At 36.4% G+C, this 20990-nt stretch overlaps 1 protein-coding gene across 2 annotated transcripts in view; it reads right to left on the reverse strand.

Annotated features, from left to right (window-relative positions):
• Positions 1–1169: 1169 nt before the first annotated feature.
• LOC144966479 (R-spondin-2-like) overlaps positions 1170–20990 on the reverse strand; it is a 34019-nt gene continuing 14198 nt past the window's right edge. The window contains exons 3-6 of one of the 2 annotated variants that reach the window (XM_078903071.1): positions 6652–6843; positions 4868–5017; positions 3098–3283; positions 1170–2322 (exon numbers count right to left, since the gene is read on the reverse strand). In XM_078903071.1, coding sequence (XP_078759197.1) covers positions 2069–2322; positions 3098–3283; positions 4868–5017; positions 6652–6843 — 782 coding nt within the window. In that variant the 3' untranslated portion in view covers positions 1170–2068. The remainder of the gene's footprint in view (positions 2323–3097; positions 3284–4867; positions 5018–6651; positions 6844–20990) is intronic. The other variant, XM_078903079.1, reaches the window with a different exon arrangement.

Genomic DNA, 20990 nt, shown 5'->3' on the forward strand with positions numbered 1-20990 from the left:
TATATCTTATATAGACAAAAAAAATATACTTTTTTTTAAATAAAAAGAAAAGAAATTAATAATTTATAAATATAAAAGATTATCATTATACAGAATTCATTTGGAAGAGTCAATTCTATGGAAACGTGAAATGGATTGAGTCAATCAAACTTTTAAAGAATAATATATTGAATAATTGATACTTTTCACTCATTCAACGTAAGTTTAACCAACTCTCTCTCTCTCTCTCTCTCTCTCTCTCTCTCTCTCTCTCTCTCTCTCTCTCTCTCTCTCTCTCTTTTTTTTTTTTTTTTTCTTTCTCTCTTTCTCCCTCTTTCTTTCTTACATACACACATACCCACACGCAGACATACCGACACACACAGACCCGCGCATAAACCTGCTGTAATACTATTCTGTAATCTCAAATGTCGAAACATTTCACTTATGCAAATACTGACAAATGCATCAATTTAAAAACATGAACACATGCGTGTAAGCTACATAGCTACGTTCAATTGTAACATCTATCTCTAAAAGTCTGCTTCTTGAAGCCAGAGTTTATCCCGCTTTCTAAGGGGTGAAACGGACGATAGTAATTGCTTGCTATTCTTTTGAGTACTTTCCGCCAGATCTAACATACCCAACTGCCCAATCACTGCAAGGCGGACAGGGGGGCGAGGTGGGGGAGGGGGGTGTTCAGAAAAAGTCTCGGCTTCACCCGAGACCGATATGGTCCCTTTTTGTGTGAACCGAGTGCTTAACCTACTGAACTTTCGGGACCCCTTACAAGAAGTATAAAATTTAAATATGTTTAATCCATTTAAGTTACATTCCTCCAACAACCCCATTTAACGATCTTGTGATCATAAGGTATCCCTTGAAAAGATCAAAGGGAACCATTGTTATGCATTGGCGACGATTGCTATCTGTGCTTAAAGATAAACAAAACTCTTTAATACATTATGATGAAAATAGAATAAAACTAAAAAAGAACAGAGGTTTTGAGCTCACATAATACAGGTGTCCCTCTTTATAAAGAGTATGAGATTTAGTCAAAATGGCATAACTATTAAGACAATAATAAATAGCAGAAGGCCACCTGCAAATATTTGCAATTCTGATATACGAACACAATTATGGGCTTGATTTAACATTGTTGTGTCAGACGATTTTGTTTGTTTGGTTGGTTTGTTTTGTTTTGTTTGTTTTTTGTTTTTTTGGTTTTGTTTTTGTTTTGTTGTTTTTTTTGGTTTTTGTTGTTGTTGTTGTTGTTGTTGTTATGTTGTTGTTTTTGTGGGGGTTTTTTTATTTTTAATTTTATTTTTTTTTTTAATGTTGGTTTGAGGTGATTTCCATTACAACAATGAGCTCATTAAAAAACTGGATTATATCAGACCTGCAAATTAGTACACGCCGGCTGTAGATAATCATGAACCATTTTAGTATGTAGGACTGGGTGTTCACTTCTCTGACTGGTAATGGGCAATGGATAGAGGAACAAACTGGATTGTGGCGTCAGTTGAATCCCATCAATTAAGCTCGGTTTTTTAGAACACGAGATAACCGTGAGATTGTCTCATGGCTTTTTCCAATTGCGAATGAATCTTGTGATGATGGAGCACGTGATAAAGCCGACTCCGACACAGAAGATTTCCACAACGTTGCCCTCCCCCCTGGAATTGCGTCTCATACGTCCTAAAAGTGGCATCAGCACTCCCCTACGATTTGCCTCTTGGAATAGATAAGACGGAAACAAAAAATATTAAGTATCCATAACATCAAACGCATTCTTAAGCGTCATATGTACTAAAATACAATTCTTACTTACAGAAGCATTGTTTTCACTTTAAAAGTGAATTAGTCTTATTTCCGGCTCACATGATTATCCAGCATAGAATATAAACATATCGAAATTCCATAAACATGTCTTTTCGGGAGTGTGCTGCATGCATGAAATTGGGTGACTCTCTGGCACGTTCTTTAAATATTTGTTAGTAGCTGATAGCCATATCACGTCAAAATAATATTAATCAAACAACTAAAGGAGGATCAACAAGTTAAAACACTGAACGATTTTGGATAGTAATCAATAGTTTCGCACACGTCTTGTCCGACAGTTTCTTTTCCTTTGACACCGTCGTCCACGGCATAATCTTGGCAGGCGGACTTTCCGTTTCCGGTGTGAGTAGATCCCTCTGTTCCTTCTTCGTCCACCCCGCCATCTTCTCCTCCTTCGACTTCCGCCACGCCTACCTCCGCGTCTGCGTCGTTCCCATTTACTCCTTCTGCGACCCTTTCGTCTGTTTTTCTTGCGATGTCTCATCCGCCTTCTACAAATTCCTGATTTAGAGTTTGGATAAAAAATTAAGCATTACCCATTGGAAAAGACACTACCTTCATATAAAAGGCACAGCATTTCATTTTCAGCCATATCATATCGTGCTATATATTATGTATATCAATAACTCAAGCTGTACTTCATTTCACTTATCATTCTTTTGAATAGAAATGTGCCTTTATTATTCGTTTTTCGAAGGACTTTTGTTTCAATTCTTATCTATTTTACTTTGTGAATAGCTGTACACGAAAATCGTGGTCTTTGGGGGAAACATGCCTATTTGTGCCGAATCGCCAAATTACCCAAGTGTCTGTGTCTTCTCCAAATAAAAAATATACAAATATTGCTGTTGATTTTGAAAGTCAATGAGACATATAAGGTCTTATCACGGCAAAGAAAGTGAATTGAATTTCAAAACACATGGAGATTAAGAAATGAAATAGCATTGTAAAATAATGGAACATGTCGATCCACCACCTTTCATGCACACGACACGCACCCCAAAAGACCACGGGATGAAATGATACTTCATTATTTGGCATATTTTCTTTATCATTGTCAAAGTGGAATCTATTTATTTGTAACTATTTACAATGGATCTTATTGGGCTCTTCAAAAACTAAAGTTTACACCCTTTAAACATAGTTTAACAACAATTTAATTCACATGAAAAGAAGAATTGTCAGAGGATTCAGTTTTTGTTTGTTTTTTGTTTTGTTTTTACAATCAGAATTGCTTTTAACAAGAACCTTGAAGATAAAACGAGGAGACACTTACCATCGCAATGCCTTTGAAGCAGCCTACATCTTTGGGTGGTCATGGCCGCTGGACACTGTTCCCCATTGGGTGAGGCATCTTGGAGGATTTGCCTAGAGCGACTCTGAATGCCCCATTTGTAGCCACAGGTCTGTCCGTTCCTCGTACAGGGACCCCATGGGGACCAGGCACCTGGGAGACAGTCGACTGGAAAAGAGAATTAAATAATCAAATTATCATGGCATACTTTCATTTTTCACGGACATTCTGTAAAAGTATAAGAAAATAATATTGTGTCCCAATTAGCATTTCAGAATATTTTGGTTGATCATAATATTATATGGATGGAAAATGCTTGGACGTGGCAATTGAAACCGACATAAAGTTTCAAATTGTGATTATCGTGCAGAAATGATAGGTTACATAACATGTCTCATGGCTTTTTCCGATTGCGAATTAATCTTGTGATGATGGAGCACGTGATAAATCCAACTCCGATTTCCACAACGTTGCCCTTCCCCCTGTAACTGCGTCTCATGCGTCCTAAAAGTCGCATCAGCACACCCCTACGATTTGCCTATTGGAATAGATCTGACAGGAACATCATTGGTGGTCACCAATGTGAATGTTATTCATATTGCGCATTTCTGGGTGGCGTTCCTTATCTCCCATAATGGGCAGGAAGGCACTTACTGTGTCTTCTATCCCCCTATATTTGTTTTCCAATATGCTTTCTGTCTTTGCCTTGGAATGAGATTACTTGGTTTTGTCCTGGCCCTGGCCTGATACCCTGGCTGGGAGGGAAAAGTCAAATGTATAGTTTGCTTTTTGGTAGATGATATCTTTTTCCTTGTAAATCATCTCTCTGTTATGCACTGTATTGCCTTGTTTACATATTTATATGATTTGTAAACATTTGAGTGTATCCCTCTTTATGGGGACGTGTGCTTGTGTCTGGATGATAATTTTAAGTGATCTTAAACTAAGTACTTTGACAGTGTGTTCTTGGAATCTACACCTGTTTCATATTTGAACAAATTCCCCTTTGTCTTACCTTTTCTTGGGTGCTTTAATTGTTCTTCTAGAACTTTTTATTATCCCGTTTTCTTCCTTTTTACTGGCGCTGATATGACCTTAATGTGTTGCTGCAAGCGCCGTAAAACTCTTAAAAACAATCAACAAACATTACGCATTTCTGAATTTGTTTTATGGAAACGACTAAGCAGGTTTATGCTTTGGGATTTCAAAAAGGACGATCTCTGTTCAACATTCCTCCAACAAAGCATTTATCACAATATTATCATTTATGTTCTTTGCTGTTTGGCAAGACATTTGGCAACAGTAGTTCTCAAACTGGGGCCCGCGGTCCCCTTGAGACAGCGAAGCCAATTTGGAAGGGGCCGCAAAAAGGTTGGTCAGTTTTACTATCATAGATAAATTTCAAAGTCACAAACTAGCCACTAGTGTACAATAAAAACATGAAAGATCATACACGCTTTTTCAGACGGTTAATGATAGAGGATTTTAATATACACAATAGATAATCATCTCCATTCATTTCTTAAAGACTTAAACCAAATTGTTACATAAACTGATTGCTTTTAAATAAATCAACCTCTGAAAATGAAGTGCAGCGAGCTTTATCGCGAACACTGAATCCACTTGTCGAACAAAGCCAAACACGATCCAAACTTTCATGGGAGACTGCTGATTGGGATTTTTTTTTATTTTTTTTTTTTTTTTGAAACCTTTGAGAACCACAATCTGTACAATATCAAGAAATCTGCTTACCTTTTTCTTTGCATTCCCGTGTGAAGTTGGCGTAATAAAGTCCCCTGGGACACTCCTCTATACATTGTCCTTCTATAGCTAAATAAGGCTCTTCGCACAGAGTACAAAAATGGCGACTAAAGCAACTGTGGCAGTGGTCAATATGGCATCCTGAAAAGTATTACCAATATCATTCAGAATTTCATTTATTTTGATTAGTCGCTGTCTTTGGTCGCTGTTGAACGATATATTTTAAGAATCTAATGTTAACAGATTAATTCTGAAAAAAAAAATCTCCTTTTAAATACACTCCTGCCTTACTCTGAAAAATAAAATACATTCTAATCCTTTTGGCCAAAAAAACCAAATCCTTCAAATTATCAACGGTCGGCGGATCAAACCTCTAAAGACTCGATTTTCACGATTGGCGGATCAAAACTCTGAAGTCCACATACGAGCTTTGCACACCGTTTTTATTTAATTCTGGGCGGATCAGAGCTCTGATGACGTCAGAGGTCTGATCCGCCAAAAATTAAATAAAACATGGTGCGCAAAGCGCGTATGTAGACTTCAGGGGTTTGATCCGCCGACCATCGTTATATCGATAAATTAAAATGACTTTCATCTTGTCAAAAGATAAAAAATAAAAAGAATACATCTAATACTAGGAAATCCAGTTTGACTATATTTGACAAGATGAGGGCTATTATAATTGGTCGATATTAAAGGACGAGTTTTCTGACCAAATCGTTTTGTTGCCTTTCCAGAGCGCCACGGCAAAATACCCACCTATTTATGAAAATTTGCGTGAAGAGCCGCCACATCTCTTACAGCTAACATTTGTTGTTTCCATCACTTCAATCCGGGATAAAATTAAATGATGTTGAAAATTCAATCAATATTTATCAACATACTTTACTACGCCTCAATATTTATATATTCTTGAGCGGAAACCCAAATGTATATATCTCTGACCATTATTTTAACTTTTCACTTTTCGCGAATTCCTTCACTCTAAAATAATATCAGACTGATGGAAAGCATCACATTTGTGACCCATCGCTTGTAACCTGTATTATGTCCGGGTAACCCAGATTCCGAAAATTTAATTTATATTGAAAATGGTCAGAATTCCAAAAATTGAGATTTATGTAGTTAACGAAATTACATTCATTTTTTCTCAATAGTGCACATCTCTTCTTTTTTTAAAAAAAAAAAAAGATTGGGGATCAAAATTGTTCCATACAGACCATGTTAAATTTTGCCAACGAGCACAGAATTTTTGGCAAATCTAAAAATGATATACTGTTTTGTTTTGTTTTTGTTTTTATTTTTTTTTTATTTTTTTTTTTTTTTGTTTTTTGTTTACAGATTGAAAAAAGAGCAACTGATAAATCTTTCTTAAATGCCTCAAAAAATTATTTATACAATCTGCTAGGGCATAATAATCGGTCATTTGATGTTGGGAATTGCCATCTGGCCACCTTATTGCCAGATTAATTTGCGCGCACCTAAAGACTTTATTACCGGACCGATTTTGGTTGTTGATGGCTCAAAAGATTCGTCTCGATCTATGTTAGTTTCCACAAGACATTAGTATAATAATGAAAATAGGCGAGTGCCTGTTCGTAATGGCCTTTATTTATCAGCAAACATTATGGATTCTCAACCAGTTTAACTTAAATAATATTTCATATCTTAGACCAATAATCCAATTTTAAGTATAGTATGGTTCACCCCACATCGCATCGGGTTGAAATGACGGTTCACATAGAATGACAAAGGATAAGGCCTAAATGACTTACTGTAGCATTTGCTATAATATTGGTGCCGAACCCCGTAGTAGCCAACTGGACAGGAAGGTGTGCATATGCCGATCTCCCGCATATTCTGTCTGTAGAGGAACATGAACAGGCGAGATTCGCACGTCACACACCCATTGACGCGAGAACAGGCCGTGCATCCTCGGGGACAGACCGGATATCGGCCGATGATTGCTGCAGAGACAAAGATAAATAAACAAATGTGACCCCTCGCCTCAAAACGGTATTAAGTCGGGATGATTAAGATGCTGAAAATTAAATTTGTAGCCAGAAATATCAGACTTTCGTTGAGTTTATAAACTTTATTGGGGAGAATGAATATCATATTTCAGGTTGCTGAATACCAATCATTCATAATTGTGTCCAATTTAACTTTAATTTGACTTTTTAGTATCTGGTTCATCCCGACATAATACCGTTTTGAGACGTTGGATCATAAATGAATAATTAATTAATGTGAGGTCCGAACGCTGATCTCATAAACTACTCAAACATTTAAGTGGGACCGTCAGTGTCATCTTAAGTTTCTCACATGACTTACATGACTATGTGGTCTTGTGGTATGACATTCGCTTTCGGATCGGAAGGTCCTGGGTTCGAGCCTCGCTCGGCGCATAGTTGAGTCCTTGAAGAAGGCTCTTTACTCACATTCTCTCACCGTACTCAGGTGTAAAATGAGTACCTGGCCGTTAACAGCGTTGTCTCTGTCCGAAAAAAATGTAATATCGCCTAACAAGCGTCATGTCCCGTCCTACTTGTTAAATGTTGCTGTTGGCCAGGGACCCCTTGTAAAGCGCTTTGAGCACGTTTAGTGGATATTGCGCTATATATAAAAGCTCAATTTATTCAATGTAATTTATTTACAAATAACAATATGAAATTGAACGTAAACGTCAATTTAATAAACGAAAACAGATAATGTGGACGTTTTGGGTTCCCCTTTATCAACAAAAGAGGATGGATGAAAGAAACTCTACAGACGAATGGGATAATATAATGTAATAATGGCGTTGTTAATGTGAATAAACAAAAACAATCTTTTCCTTTATCAAATTAAAGCTGACTTTCAATTTAACATAGTTATTTATTTCTTTGAGCTTCGAACAACAACATTTACATCACACGACTTGCAAGAACCTTGAGTAGAACTAACGCTTCAAAGTCCACAGAAAAAAAAAGAAAAAAAAATCTCTCGAACAAGTGTCTCGGTCCTGAACTTCGTCCACTCTAGCAGAGCTGGCCCCCACCTATGTGTCTTTTTTCCTATTTTAAATTGTGATCTGAGGCTTCCTCAGCAACTATTTACGAGTCTGAGACTCAAATTGATAATAGTTGTAACAGAAAACTTATCACAGAGCGACCTACTACTAAGAAAAAGTCGTAGAATGACGAATTTTTGCTATAATTGTAGAACAACATAATTAGCATCTTTAATTCAATAGAAAAGGGTGAAAATGTCACTTTAATACTATTATCATTAATCAAAAAAACTTTTTGAAGAAAATTTCTATGTTTTGCTGATGCTGAGACAAATTGGTCCTTTATATATAGTAGTGCCGCGCTGAGGACCGGACCGAGGACCGGTCCCACGGTCTTTTAGCTGTGAAACGTGGTCCAGTGCCAAAGAGGAAGACCGCCGGCGGTCCTCACTTCTTCACCTTTCAACGGTCTGGCGCCATACTACTTCCCCAGCGATTCGTTGCCTCGGTCCTTTGCCTATCTTCCACCAATCACCACCCATCCCACTTAATTAATCGCACCCACCCCCCTTTGCCATACACTAAACGACACAGACGACCATAGAGGCAGACGACCACCTCCCTCCACTCCGCAAACCGCCCTTTCGTGTGTGAGATGGGGGGAACAGGAGGCGCACGCCTTGGACGATTCCATTATACGGGGTAAATTTCAAAATTTACTACACCATAATGATCGCAATGACAATGATCTATGATGAAGGCATGACCCCTCTTCTCTAATGGGTTATTGTTTGAAATGTATGTGACTACTAAAGATGTGTGTGTGTGTGTGTGTGTGTGTGTGTGCGTGTGTGTGTGTGTGTGTCGAACCTAGCAAGTTGCAAGTCTGATTTTTTGTTTTCTTTTGTCCATCTCTTGTCGCCACTCCTTTCTATCGCATTGTTGTCATTTAAAATAATACAATAATATTAAAATTTCGTTTGGTGTTTTAACTAATCAAGTAATATGAGTTTCATTAGTTTCTTCCGTCCAAAAAAAACAGTTATAACGTCTGTATTTTTAAAAGGTCCAATAGAATATTTGGGGACCCCGATAGCTCAGTTGATAGAGCACTCTCTTTATACGCAAAGGGCCAGAGATCGATCCCGGGTGCAGTCGATTTTTTTCTGAATCCCTGTCTACTCAGCAATGAATGGGTAGCTGAGTTTGTTAGATCTGGCGAAAAGTCACCATCGACCCCTCTTATCACCTCATCCACCCCCTCTTATTATAACTTCACGTCTCTCTCTTACTCTTCAATGCTCGCTGCCCTCTAATGTGTGTGTGTGTGGGGGGAGGGGGGGGGGGGTAGGAGTTGCGTGTGTGTATCAACGCCACGAACAACTCGATCAACGCCTTGGGCGATGCCATTATCTCCGTTAATGGGGATAAATTTCAAATTTTATTAAATTATCGAAGTAACAATGAAGTACGGTGAGCAAATAAAGAAGGCATCACCCCTCTTCTCTAATTAGGTTACAATTTGAAATTAGTGTGACTACTCCGTGTGTTTTACTCCTGTAGGCCACGGTTTTCATCGTGTAGCGGTCTTTAACGGTTCAAGAATGAACGGACCGGTCTAGAGACCGGTCCTTGCGGTCTTCATTTCCCAAGGACCGTAGGACCGTGGTCCTTAAGCTTGCCAAGGACCGCCCCGCACTAATATATAGCTGTATAAAGAACTTATTTTTTCCCTTTGAAAACTACGAATTCTTAGAATTATAAATAGGCAGAAAGTCTGCTATCATACGCCACAAAATATTCACCTACAGAAAGATAAGATAATATAGGCTATAATATTAGAAGTTTTACTTGTACGTTTATTTAGACCTTGACATAAAAACGTATTTTAAACCTAGGCCGAATTACTAAGTACTGTATTCTGAGGCAGCCGAAGATGTATTCTCGGGAGAAAAGAAAATATTCAATTTCTTGCATAGGGTTTGTTTTTGTTTTGTTTTTGGTATGATTTGGTTTATTTCGTTTTGTTTTGGTTTGTTTCTTGTGTGTGTGTGTGTGTGTGTGTTTTGTTTTTAACTTACTTTGGAGTATGATGTGTGTATGTATATATATATATATATATATATATATATATATATATATATATACATATATATATATATGTGTGTGTGTGTGTGTGTGTGTGGGTGTGGGTGTGGGTGTGGGTGTGGGTGTGTTTATGCGAGTCTGCTTGTTTGCTTGTTTTTGTCTGGTTCTTTTTAGCTTGATCTTTGTTTTGTTTTGTTTTGTTATATTTTGTTTTTAATTCCTCATATTTTGAGGTGGTGGTTCCATTTTGAAAACAAAAAACTATTCGTGTTCCCATCGTAGTTTAAACGCCCAAATGAACGAGGAAAAGTTTGATCTAATGAATTTCAATGCATTGAAAAAAAAATAATTTAAAAAATAAACCGAAACAATAAGGTTGAATACAGAGGTTTAAATATTAAATGCACGCTATTATAAAGTTCTCGGCCAAGTTTGCTGTAAGTTTAGGAAGAGATTTGGTGCGGATTTCTCGGATGAGCTAACTCGAAACATGTCATTGTACGAGTCCAATGGTAAACAGGGCTTCATTTCCACGTTTGACAGGGAAACAATCGCTCGTGTTTGTCTCTACCAAGCGATAAGATTGAATACCGTTTTCTTAACTTAATATGCGTGAAATGAACTGATTCAACAACCTCAAAATACTGGAGAATGCCTAGAGAAAAGAAATGGGCGGGGTGTTGACAGTAGTTTTTTGTTGTTTTTTTTTTTTTTTTTGTTTTTTTGTTTTTTTTTTTTTAGGTAAGTCCTCTCCCGACTGCTTTTCTCTTGGTTTCTTAACTCTCGAATTCCAAATTATTCGTAACATTTTATACATTAATATGTGACCTTTCACCTCAAATAGGTATTATGCTGAAATGATTGATTTTAGACCTAATTTATGGCACCTGAGTAGTTTAAAAGGATTTTAGTGCGAAGAATGAATGCCGTTTCTTGTATTGTTCAAAAAGAAATATGTGTACCAACGTCGGCATATACACATCAGTTTCTACTTGTAATAAGTTCAGCTTGAAATTCAATGTTAACAATATTACTTCTAGTAAATTAATCAGATACTGACATATTTGATTTTAGGTCTAATTTATGACACCTAGAATGGGGGGGGGGGGCGAAGTGGTCGAGTGGTTAAGGCATTGCACTGTGATCCAGAATGCCCCGGGTTCGAGCCCCGCTTCAGGCACTTTCGTGTTTTTTTCCTTGGGCAAGATTATTAACCCCCAATTTGCACACCTGGACAACACGGGTGATTCCTGTTGACATTAGACATCTTGTTTGATGAATTATCTATATTCCTTCGTGGAATGCCTAGGCGACGATATCTTATGATTTTTTAATTTAAAAAAAAAAAGAAATCTAAAAGACTTGAAGAATGAACGCAGCTTCTGATATTAGTTTTTATAATATTTCTACCGACGTATAGTTCTTATTTTAAACTATGTGCACGTCAGTTTCTACATGTGATAATTTTGGCTTGCAATTCAAAATTTCAACATATTATTGTCTATTCCAATCCGATATAATACCGTACTGAGGCGGTGGGCCACATATTAATGTTAGCAATATTTTATATAAAAAGCCCGTTAAGGGCGCGTCGTGCTAAATGATTCATTACGCGCAAACGTTTACAGCTATGGGAGAATTGTACAAAAGGATACGAATGTGCGAGCTGATGCGGAAAGGGTTAATTCTTAAAGTGTGTTCAAATCGCTATTAAAAACCGAAGGTATGATTGATTGATTGATTGTTATGGAAGCCAGCGCCGTGCTCGACGGGTGACGAGGGCACGTTCAGATTTCGGTGAAAACCAGTTAGTTAATGTTCGTCCTCTGGAAGGAAAAATAAAATATTCAAAATTCTAAGCTTAACTCTTTCCTTACCGACTAGAGGAAAATCGTTACATTCGTTACGATACAACCAACATTTTTCTTATTCAAGGTTCTTTTGTACATCATAAAAGTTAAAGAAAATGAACAGTGTGTTGTAGAGAATGTTTTACTAAAGAAATTATGTATGGCAAGAACGTTACTGCTATTGTGTTTATGTGATAAAAATCTATTTTGTGTTAGTTGGGTGTGAAGTTTTGGGGGAAATCCTGAAAATGGCTGGTAAGGAGAGGGTTAACATACCTGCTGAGCTACCAAATTTTCATCATCTATAAATGACTTTGAAGTTGGCAATTTCCATAGAGCGAGATATGGTAATCGTATCATAATATGTACTTCGATATGCAAGATCTTGCAAGATCTGGTAACAGCGTGTGAAGGCTTTCTCGAGGTGTGGCCTAGCCATCTCTATTTCCTCCTCTTAATTTCCACCTCTATTTCTTCTTGGCCAGACTTTTCAAGGTGATCTGTAGTTCATTTTTTTTTCATAGCATTCTTCTCATACAGTTGTTGATAAAGATATGCATTTTATCTTTTATAGTCTTGTTCAGGCGCCATGCTTCTGAGCCATGTAGTAACTTTTGATGTTGAAAATTAATTTTTTTTTTTTTGCTTTCTTGCGTATTTCTTTTGATGACCAGAATTTTTTCAACACAACAAAGACTGTTTGCTTTGCCTAATCTATCTGTTAAACAATCAATTGACAAGACAGCATTGTTCCGCGGGACTTAATCATATTTTATTGCTTAAAAAGAGCGCAATTCATGATGTCGAGATGAGCCATATTGACCAGCAAGTATTTGGAAAAGGGAAGTTACTCTAAATCATTGTAGCCAATAGACTAGTTGTATAATTATAATATTTTATAGCTATAACTAATTGGTGTCACCGGATCGGTGTGTCTACTGTCTACCCACATCCTTGTCAGTGAAAACCACCCCTTTCCAAAGGCATTCCTTTGATCATGATCCGTCTGTTTTATCAAGCAGCCGTCTATTTACATTGACATACCGTGCAGGTAGAATATCTGTCTTTTCGCATCACATACCGTCACGCCATTCATTTCAAAACCAAATTTTGTTGGAGTGACAAGCACCCGAAAAGCCTGGAGTCCAATATTTTTATTCTTCGCCTATTTACTCGTTAATGTTTTCTTTGCGACGCGGGGCGGAAGTAGGGTAAAGATTCTTGCCATGGCCATACACTCTGCAGGTGGTGCTAAAACCTGTTGTCTCCGGTCCAGTGGGCCGGCCAACGAATAGTGTGAAGGATAACCTCTGAGTCCAGTTCTAGACTGCACAAGGGCCACTCGAATTCGTACTTAACATTAATTCTCATGTCGCTTCATAATAAATTATTACGTTGTCGGTTTTCGTTGCGCGATTGTTAATCACACCCGAAACCCTTGTTCCCTTAACAAGAGGGTGAGAACCGATTCTAGAGTGAATAATACAGTATATGGAGCAATAGTAATTTCTGTTTTATAATCTATTTAGTAGATAATCGTCGGCAACAGTGGGGGTGAGGGGGGGGGGGGGATCCGTGGGGGGTCTTGGACTTTTTGTTTTGTTGTTTTTACCCTCGAGGGTTTCATATTCCACAATCGTGGGCTTGTCCTGATTGTTGTTGAGAGAATGCTACCCCGATTCTATAATTAGCCCATGTCATCACATGCAAGTAAATTTAGAATTGCCTGCCGTTTAGAAATCAGTTTTACTTGTGTTACAAAAGATCATTGAAAAACAAAAGGAGCTCCTTTAATTAACAATTTTATCTGAGTAAATAGACGAGTGATTAGAATTATAAATAAAAATAAAATTATGAAAAGGGTCCTTAATTGCAGCCAACATTTTATTTTATGTAGCTTAATCCTTTGAAATTTGGTTGTCAGATTTAGACTGCTTTTCAATTTGGCTGCCACATGGTAGTGCTCAAGAACCTTGTATGTTTCAAATCAATTCTTTTTAATCTTTTTTTTTTCATAACTAGATTGTCAAAAAAGCTTGTCTCCTCCAGTTGGTTTACAAAGTGGAAATTTCGCTTGATTGATTGATTGATTTATTTATTTATTTATTTATTTATTTATTTATTTATTTATTTATTTATCTATTCATTTAATTATTTATTCATTTACTTATAATTTATTTATCTATTTATTTATTTATTTGTTTATTTGGTAAGGTTTTTAAGGGGGGGGGGGTTGATTGCTGTTTTGTTTTGTGTTCTAAGTTTAGTTTGTTTATTTGTTTATATTTTTGGGGTTTTTTTTTCTGGGTTTGATTGTTTTTGTTTTTTGTTTGTTTAGTTGGGGTTTTTTTTTTTTTTTGGTTTTTTTTTTCGAGTTTGTTGTTTTTGTTTGTTTGTTTTGGGTTTTTTGGGGGTTGTTTTTTTTTTGTTGTTGTTGTTGTTTTTTTTTGGGTTTTTTTGTTTGTTTGTTTTTTGGCTGTTGTTGCGTGTTTTTGTTTTGTTTTGTTTTGTTTTCGCAGGAGATGGGCAAGGGGTGTTTGCCTTTGTATTTATATATTCTTATGAAAAATCAGAGGGACAAGGAATCGTGTGGAAAAACATCGGCTGGTTGGCAGCTAGATAAAGATGGAGGGAATATAATGTTGTTTTTTTTTTTATAATTTAAAGCTATAAACACTGAAATCCAAATATCAAATTAATTGACAACTGTAAACTCCATGAGTTATGCTGTTGATACAATTCTATTGTTTGCATTTTGTTTTGTTTTGTGTGCATGTAAAATCACAGAATTGCGAGTGTTTTGTTTGTTTGTTTGTTTGTTTGTTTAAGTGTTTGCGTTGCGTGTCCATTTACGTCATTTAGAGTAACCTTCTCTCTCTTGACTAAGCCATTTTCTGAGAGGGTTTGAGTTTTTAACATTTGTCGCATAAAATACCTGCCAAGTTATGAGTTGATTGTTTTATAGATAGTATGCTCTTGGCTAAGAAGCTCACAACATTGCCATCCGGAAGTATAACGGATCAACACACAAAGCTGTGTAAAACCATGATCGTTTATAGTCAGGTTAATACAGTTTAGTGAGAAATACTCATAAATGGCAAAAAAAAAACAATAACAAAGCCCTGCGTGACGCCAACTTCGAACTATCTATAGACAAATCTATGTCCACATATTTTGTTACAGAACAACTAATAACTAGTGACCTATTTCAAAATGTAAATGTCGGCATCGAGTTTTTATTGTGGTGGTCTATCTTGTCTTCATGAAGTCTCCGTCATTAGACTCTTTTTTTTTTCTTCAGACCACCAGTTGGGTGAATAGTCCTCACTAAATTCCTTCTAAAAGAATAGAATATGGAGAATACGGATATCACAGATTGCGTAGATAGATAGATAGATAGATAGATAGATAGATAGATAGATAGATAGATAGATAGATAGATAGATAGATAGATAGATAGATAGATAGATAGATAGATAGATAAATAAATAGATAGATGGATATATATATATATATATATATATATATATATATAGAGAGAGAGAGAGAGAGAGAGAGAGAAAGAGAGAGAGAGAATAAAGAAAGAGAGAGAAAGAGAGAGAGAGATAGAGAGAGAGAATAAAGAAAGAGAGAGAAAGAGAGAGGGGGTGAGATAGATAAAGAGAGAGAGAAAGAGAGAAAGAGAGAGAGAAAGAGAGAGAGAGAGAGAGACGAGAGAGAGAGAGAGAGAGAGATGAGAGGGAGTAAGAGAGAGAGAGAGATATTTGTTTCTTAAACTTCAACGAATGAATATTTTTATATTCTAATCATTTACAATTCAATTTCAATTTTCTTTTTCTACTTAGTCCATTCCGATATAGTCGTAGGACTCTCTCAACCGCCAGGCCCATGGATCCTCGTATAAATCCAGGTTTATATAGCTTTAAGTTGAAGATAGCAATTGCTTGTTACCCTATGGATAGGGACGCTATTATATCGCAACGTACTTTCCAACAGATCTAACAGACCCAACTACTGATCACCGCTTGGTGGAAAGGGGAGTTCAAATAAAGATCTCGACATATATATATATATATATATATATATATATATATATATATATATATATATATATATATATATATATATAATTGTTGTACCAATGTGAATTTGAAATTGTAGAGAGAGAAGAAAAAAATAGGCCAGGTTTGTTGTATGTGTCTAATGTTTACCTATTATTTGTGGCTAACTCCGCCATCATCTATCTCCCGTGCTATCCAAACAGCTTGATACACAATACCCCCCCCCCCCCCCCCCCAACCAACCCATTTGCTTTAGCGATTTTATTTGTGTCTACTACGTTTATTCAATGTCTTCCACACGACAGCATTTTATCTAAAGCAGTTAAACGACCAATGGACCCCGTCCTCATCCTTGCCAATCTTGTCGCCAATGCTGGACAATCACTAATGTTTTCCTTGGCGAGGAATCTTCGTTCGTTCTAACTGCTGCTGCACCTCTTGTTGCTTTATATTGAGACTATGCGTTTGAATTTTTTTTTTAACTCACGACAACCGTCAAAACTATATGTAGGTCTAGCCCTAAACGTTTATATTTATAGTCAGATTGATACAATTTAGTGAGAAATACTCTTTAAAATGGCTGGCTAAAACAATAACAAAGAGCTGAGTGACGTCAATATATATATATATATATATATATATATATATATATATATATATATATATATATATATATATATATGAGTGTTGGTGGGTACTTGAAGGTACGAGAGTGCTCGATAATTTAGGTTAGAAATGGAGGACATGGAAACGATTGTTTCGGCTAAAAATACGTGAGTGAATTTATACATTTTATATATATATATATATATATATATATATATATATATATATATATATATATATATATATATTCATGGAGGTCCTGGAGTTCAGGTTACACTCTATAAATTAAATTGACATTTCAGAGCATATTAAATGGGTAAAAAACAACTCACATTTCGTCAAGACAGCCGTTTCTACGCACAATGCGTTGGAGATCTGAGTGAGTTGCTTTTTACTCATTTATATATATATATATATATATATATATATATATATATATATATATATATATAATAGATAGATAGTATGCGCCTGGCTAAGAAGCTCACAACATTGCCATCCGGAAGTATAACGGACCAACACACAAAACTATGGGTAACCCTGAACTTTTATAGTCTGGGTAATACAGTTAAGTAAGTGAGAATTACTCATAAACACGGATGGCAAAAACAATGGCAAAGACCCGAGTGACGTCAAGTTCATTCTATCTATAGCGCAATATCCACTAACTGTGCTCAAATTAGTTTACAAAGGGTCCCTGACCAACAGCAATACGTAACATGTAGAGCGAGACATGACGCCTGTTAGGCGATATTACAATTTTTTTTCGACAGAGAAGCAATATCCAGTAAAAATGCTCAAAAACATTTTACAAGGGTTCCCACGTAGGGAACCACAATGGAACATGACACCTGTAGGATGTTGGTACAAATTTTATTCGACGTAGTCATACCGGTCAACTACACAATTCACACTCGGGTATAGTGAGAAAATATGCATACAAAGTTTTCTCTAAGGACTCAATATTACGCTGCCTCATCAGGACGAACCCGAGATCTGCATGTTACACACTGAGTTCCTTACCACTCGACCACAAAGTGATGTTTTATGGAGAAAATAATATCAATAGATCTTGCCTAACATTGGCTGTATTGCACATAAACATACCAATTACAACAACAACAAAAGTATATGTATCTTTGATTATTCGTCAAGGGATGATTTTGTTTGTTCACGTTGTAAACGAGAAAGCCATAATAAGAAACTAGAAATCAAAAGGAATATGAGATCTTACTGGGTGTTCCATTATGTTACACGGAAGGTGTCGTCTCTTAGAACATCGTAAAAACATTTTATAAAAAGACGTCACAAAAGTAGGGGGCAATAACTCCGCGTGCAGGAACATCAAAGGGCAATAAAACCAAACGTTGGAATCCAGACCATCTACGGTTTCTGCGACAGACAGAAAATACAAGACGCTCCCAAAACCCTTGCATCAACACCAAGACGCTTCAGTGAGCACACAAGCTCGAGACAAGGGTGTTGTAGAGCGTTCAAGTTGTCGAAATCAGAGTGGTGCCATATTGTACTTGTCTTTCAGTGTTTAATTCATAATAGTTTTGTTGTGACGATCCGGGTCCTTTGTTGTTTTTGTTCTTTGCGTTGATCGCTAAAGTAAAAAGGAGGAATTTTTATGGTTGCGTTACTGAGCCGAAACGAATCCTATTATGAGGTCCTCGACAATCAAAGTGGAGAGCCACCATACAAACCTCAAATGATTATGACTTATGTAAACTAACTTAAAACGATATTTACAAAAGGTGGCCAGAGTCGTTGTTTTCATGAGAAATGCGGCCTAATGAGAGGAATTCATCCCGGTTTTTGTAGCGTGAAGTGGACAGTTCAGTTTGTTTGCTACCATCTGAATAAGACTTTGGTAAATTACTATCAGTCAGATTTAAAGTAAATATATTTCCTTAGTCACAACTCTAGATGCATAGGGCAAAAGTGGACAATTATTTCAACATAGTGAGGTCAAACCTGTCCTTATTTTTCAATCTTCAAAAGTCTAAGGTTTGAAAGTTTTTACCAGGATGAGAGTCATTATAATCGATCGATATTTGAAGGAGGAATTTTCTGGCCAAAATATTAAATAATATTTGTTTTGGGTTTTTTTTTTCAAAGTACAGCAAAATTGATTGGCATTTGACTAAATAGAGCATTATCACTTGGTCAATGTTGAACTTTGATTTTTCTATCTCTCAAAACTAGTGAGCTCTTTTTCTGAACCTGATGTTATTATTATAGTAATAATAATAATAATAATAATAATAATAATAATAATAATAATAATAATAATAATAATAATAATAATAATAATAATAATAAGAAGAAGAAGAAGAAGAAGAAGAAGAAGAAGAAGAAGAAGAAGAAGAATATTATAATTATTATTATTATTATTATTATCATCATCATCATCATCATCATCATTATTATCATTATTATTATTATTATTATTATTATTATTATTATTATTATTATTATTATTATTATCGTTATTATCATCATTTTTCTTCTTCTATTTATCATCATCATCTTCATCATCATCATCACCATCATCATCATCACCATCATCAATAGTATTTGGATTGGTAAATACAAGGCCTCAGCTGCTATTCGACCGATGTGTCAGAATGTTTCATTCCCCGACAGACACAGAACAAATAATAGCCGACTATGTACATTGATTTGACAGGGGTATTAGCCTAATCTATATCAGTGATGTCCATTGACAGCTAAAGTCTCATGAATCACTCGGTATGCAGGCTAGGCTGAAGCACAGACATAGAGAAATAGTTAACATCCATGAGGCTGAAGCCCGAGCTCTTGCAAGGTCAAAGGTCAAGATCGTAAATACTATCAAGATCAGACAGTGATGATCTTTGATTAGATCAAGAATACAGTGTTGTTTTGGGTTTTTTTTAATTGAGCTTTTATATCGCGCGATATCCACTCAACGTGCTCTAAGCGCTTTACAATGGGTCCCTGTCCAACAGCAACAACATGACGCCTTTCAGACGATATTACAAAAAAAAATTTACGACAGAGGCAATACCTGGTTAACGATCAGGTACTCATTTTACGCCTGAGTACGGTTAAAGAATGTGAATAAAGAGCCTTTTCCAATGAACAAGCAAGGCTCGAACTCAGGACCTTCCGATCCGAAAGCTTGTGTCATACCACTAGAGCACATAGCAGTTTACTTCCCGTGAAAACGGTAATTTTTTTAAAAGTCCAAATTAATGTAGTTATGGTTTTGCCTGCTTGAGCCCTTGTTAGTTGTTGCTGTGTTTGTTCTTTTGTTGTTGTCATTGTTGTGGGAGACCAGAGGACCCCAACCAGCAAAATTCGTAGTTTTTGTGAGGGAAAACCGGCGCGACAATGTGGTCTTGTTGTATGACACTCGCTCTCGGATCGGAAGGTCCTGGGTTCAAGCCTCGTTCGGCGCATAGTTGAGTCCTTGGAAAAGCCTCTTTACTCGTATTCTCTCACCGTACTCAGGTGTAAGATGAGTATTAACAGCGATGTCTCCGTCAGAATAAAAATTATAATAACGCCCAACAGGCGTCGTGTCTTGTTCTACAGGTTACGTGTTGCTGTTGGTCAGAGACCCCTTGTAAAGCGCGCTGAGCACATTTAGTGGATATTGCGCCATATAAAAGCACAATTGTTTTGTTGTTGTTGTGTTTTTCCTGTTGTTTTGATTAGTTTGTTTATTTTTTTATGTTTGTTGCCTTTGCTCCGTGTTTATCTCGAAATAAAAAAACGTCAAAGGTATTTAAATCACTGAGATTTATTGTGATCTGTCATATTTGCCAATTACAATATTACTATGTCTGTCGTGCTGTAGTGTAGCGGTAACACGTGCGCCTAGTTCGCAATCTCGCAATACTCATTTGTTCAGTGATTCATTGATGTTATTATTGATAAATCACTTTGCGTTGTTCATATCAAAGACATTAAAGGCATCCAATCCTTATTTTAGCCTTTGGTCATGTTGGTAAAAATGTTTTCTGTTAGTTTAATATCACATGAAAGAACAAAGAATGTACAAGGAGGTTAGAGGCGTGTGAGATGTGGATATATAGAAGAATGTTGATGTTATCATGGACATACAAGTATACGAACGAGGAAGTGTTGGCGAAGGTGAGAAGGGAACAATTGATAGATATTGATAGATACCATAAGAAAGAGGCAATTACGGTTTCTGGTACATGTGTGGAGAAGAGACAAAATAGAAAAGTTGGTAACATCTGGGATGATCGGAGGAAAGAGAGCTATAGTAAGACAAAGAATGACATATTTAAACAACCTAAAAATGGCCAAAAGTGATTTTAAAAGCAACACAAACTTCATGTGCATCGCAGAGGATCGTGATTCGTGGAAACAGCTAATCGGCAACGTACTCAAGAGTACAATCCAGGATGGATGGTGAATATCACATCTCTAATATAATGTTTGTTTGGCACTGTTATATACACACATTTTCAAATCTTTATCTTACACCAGTGTCTGCT

This window comes from Berghia stephanieae, chromosome 1, assembly GCF_034508935.2.
Source record: "Berghia stephanieae isolate SIO BIC M18660-M18661 chromosome 1, UCSD_Bste_1.3, whole genome shotgun sequence".
Taxonomy (NCBI): domain Eukaryota; kingdom Metazoa; phylum Mollusca; class Gastropoda; order Nudibranchia; family Aeolidiidae; genus Berghia; species Berghia stephanieae.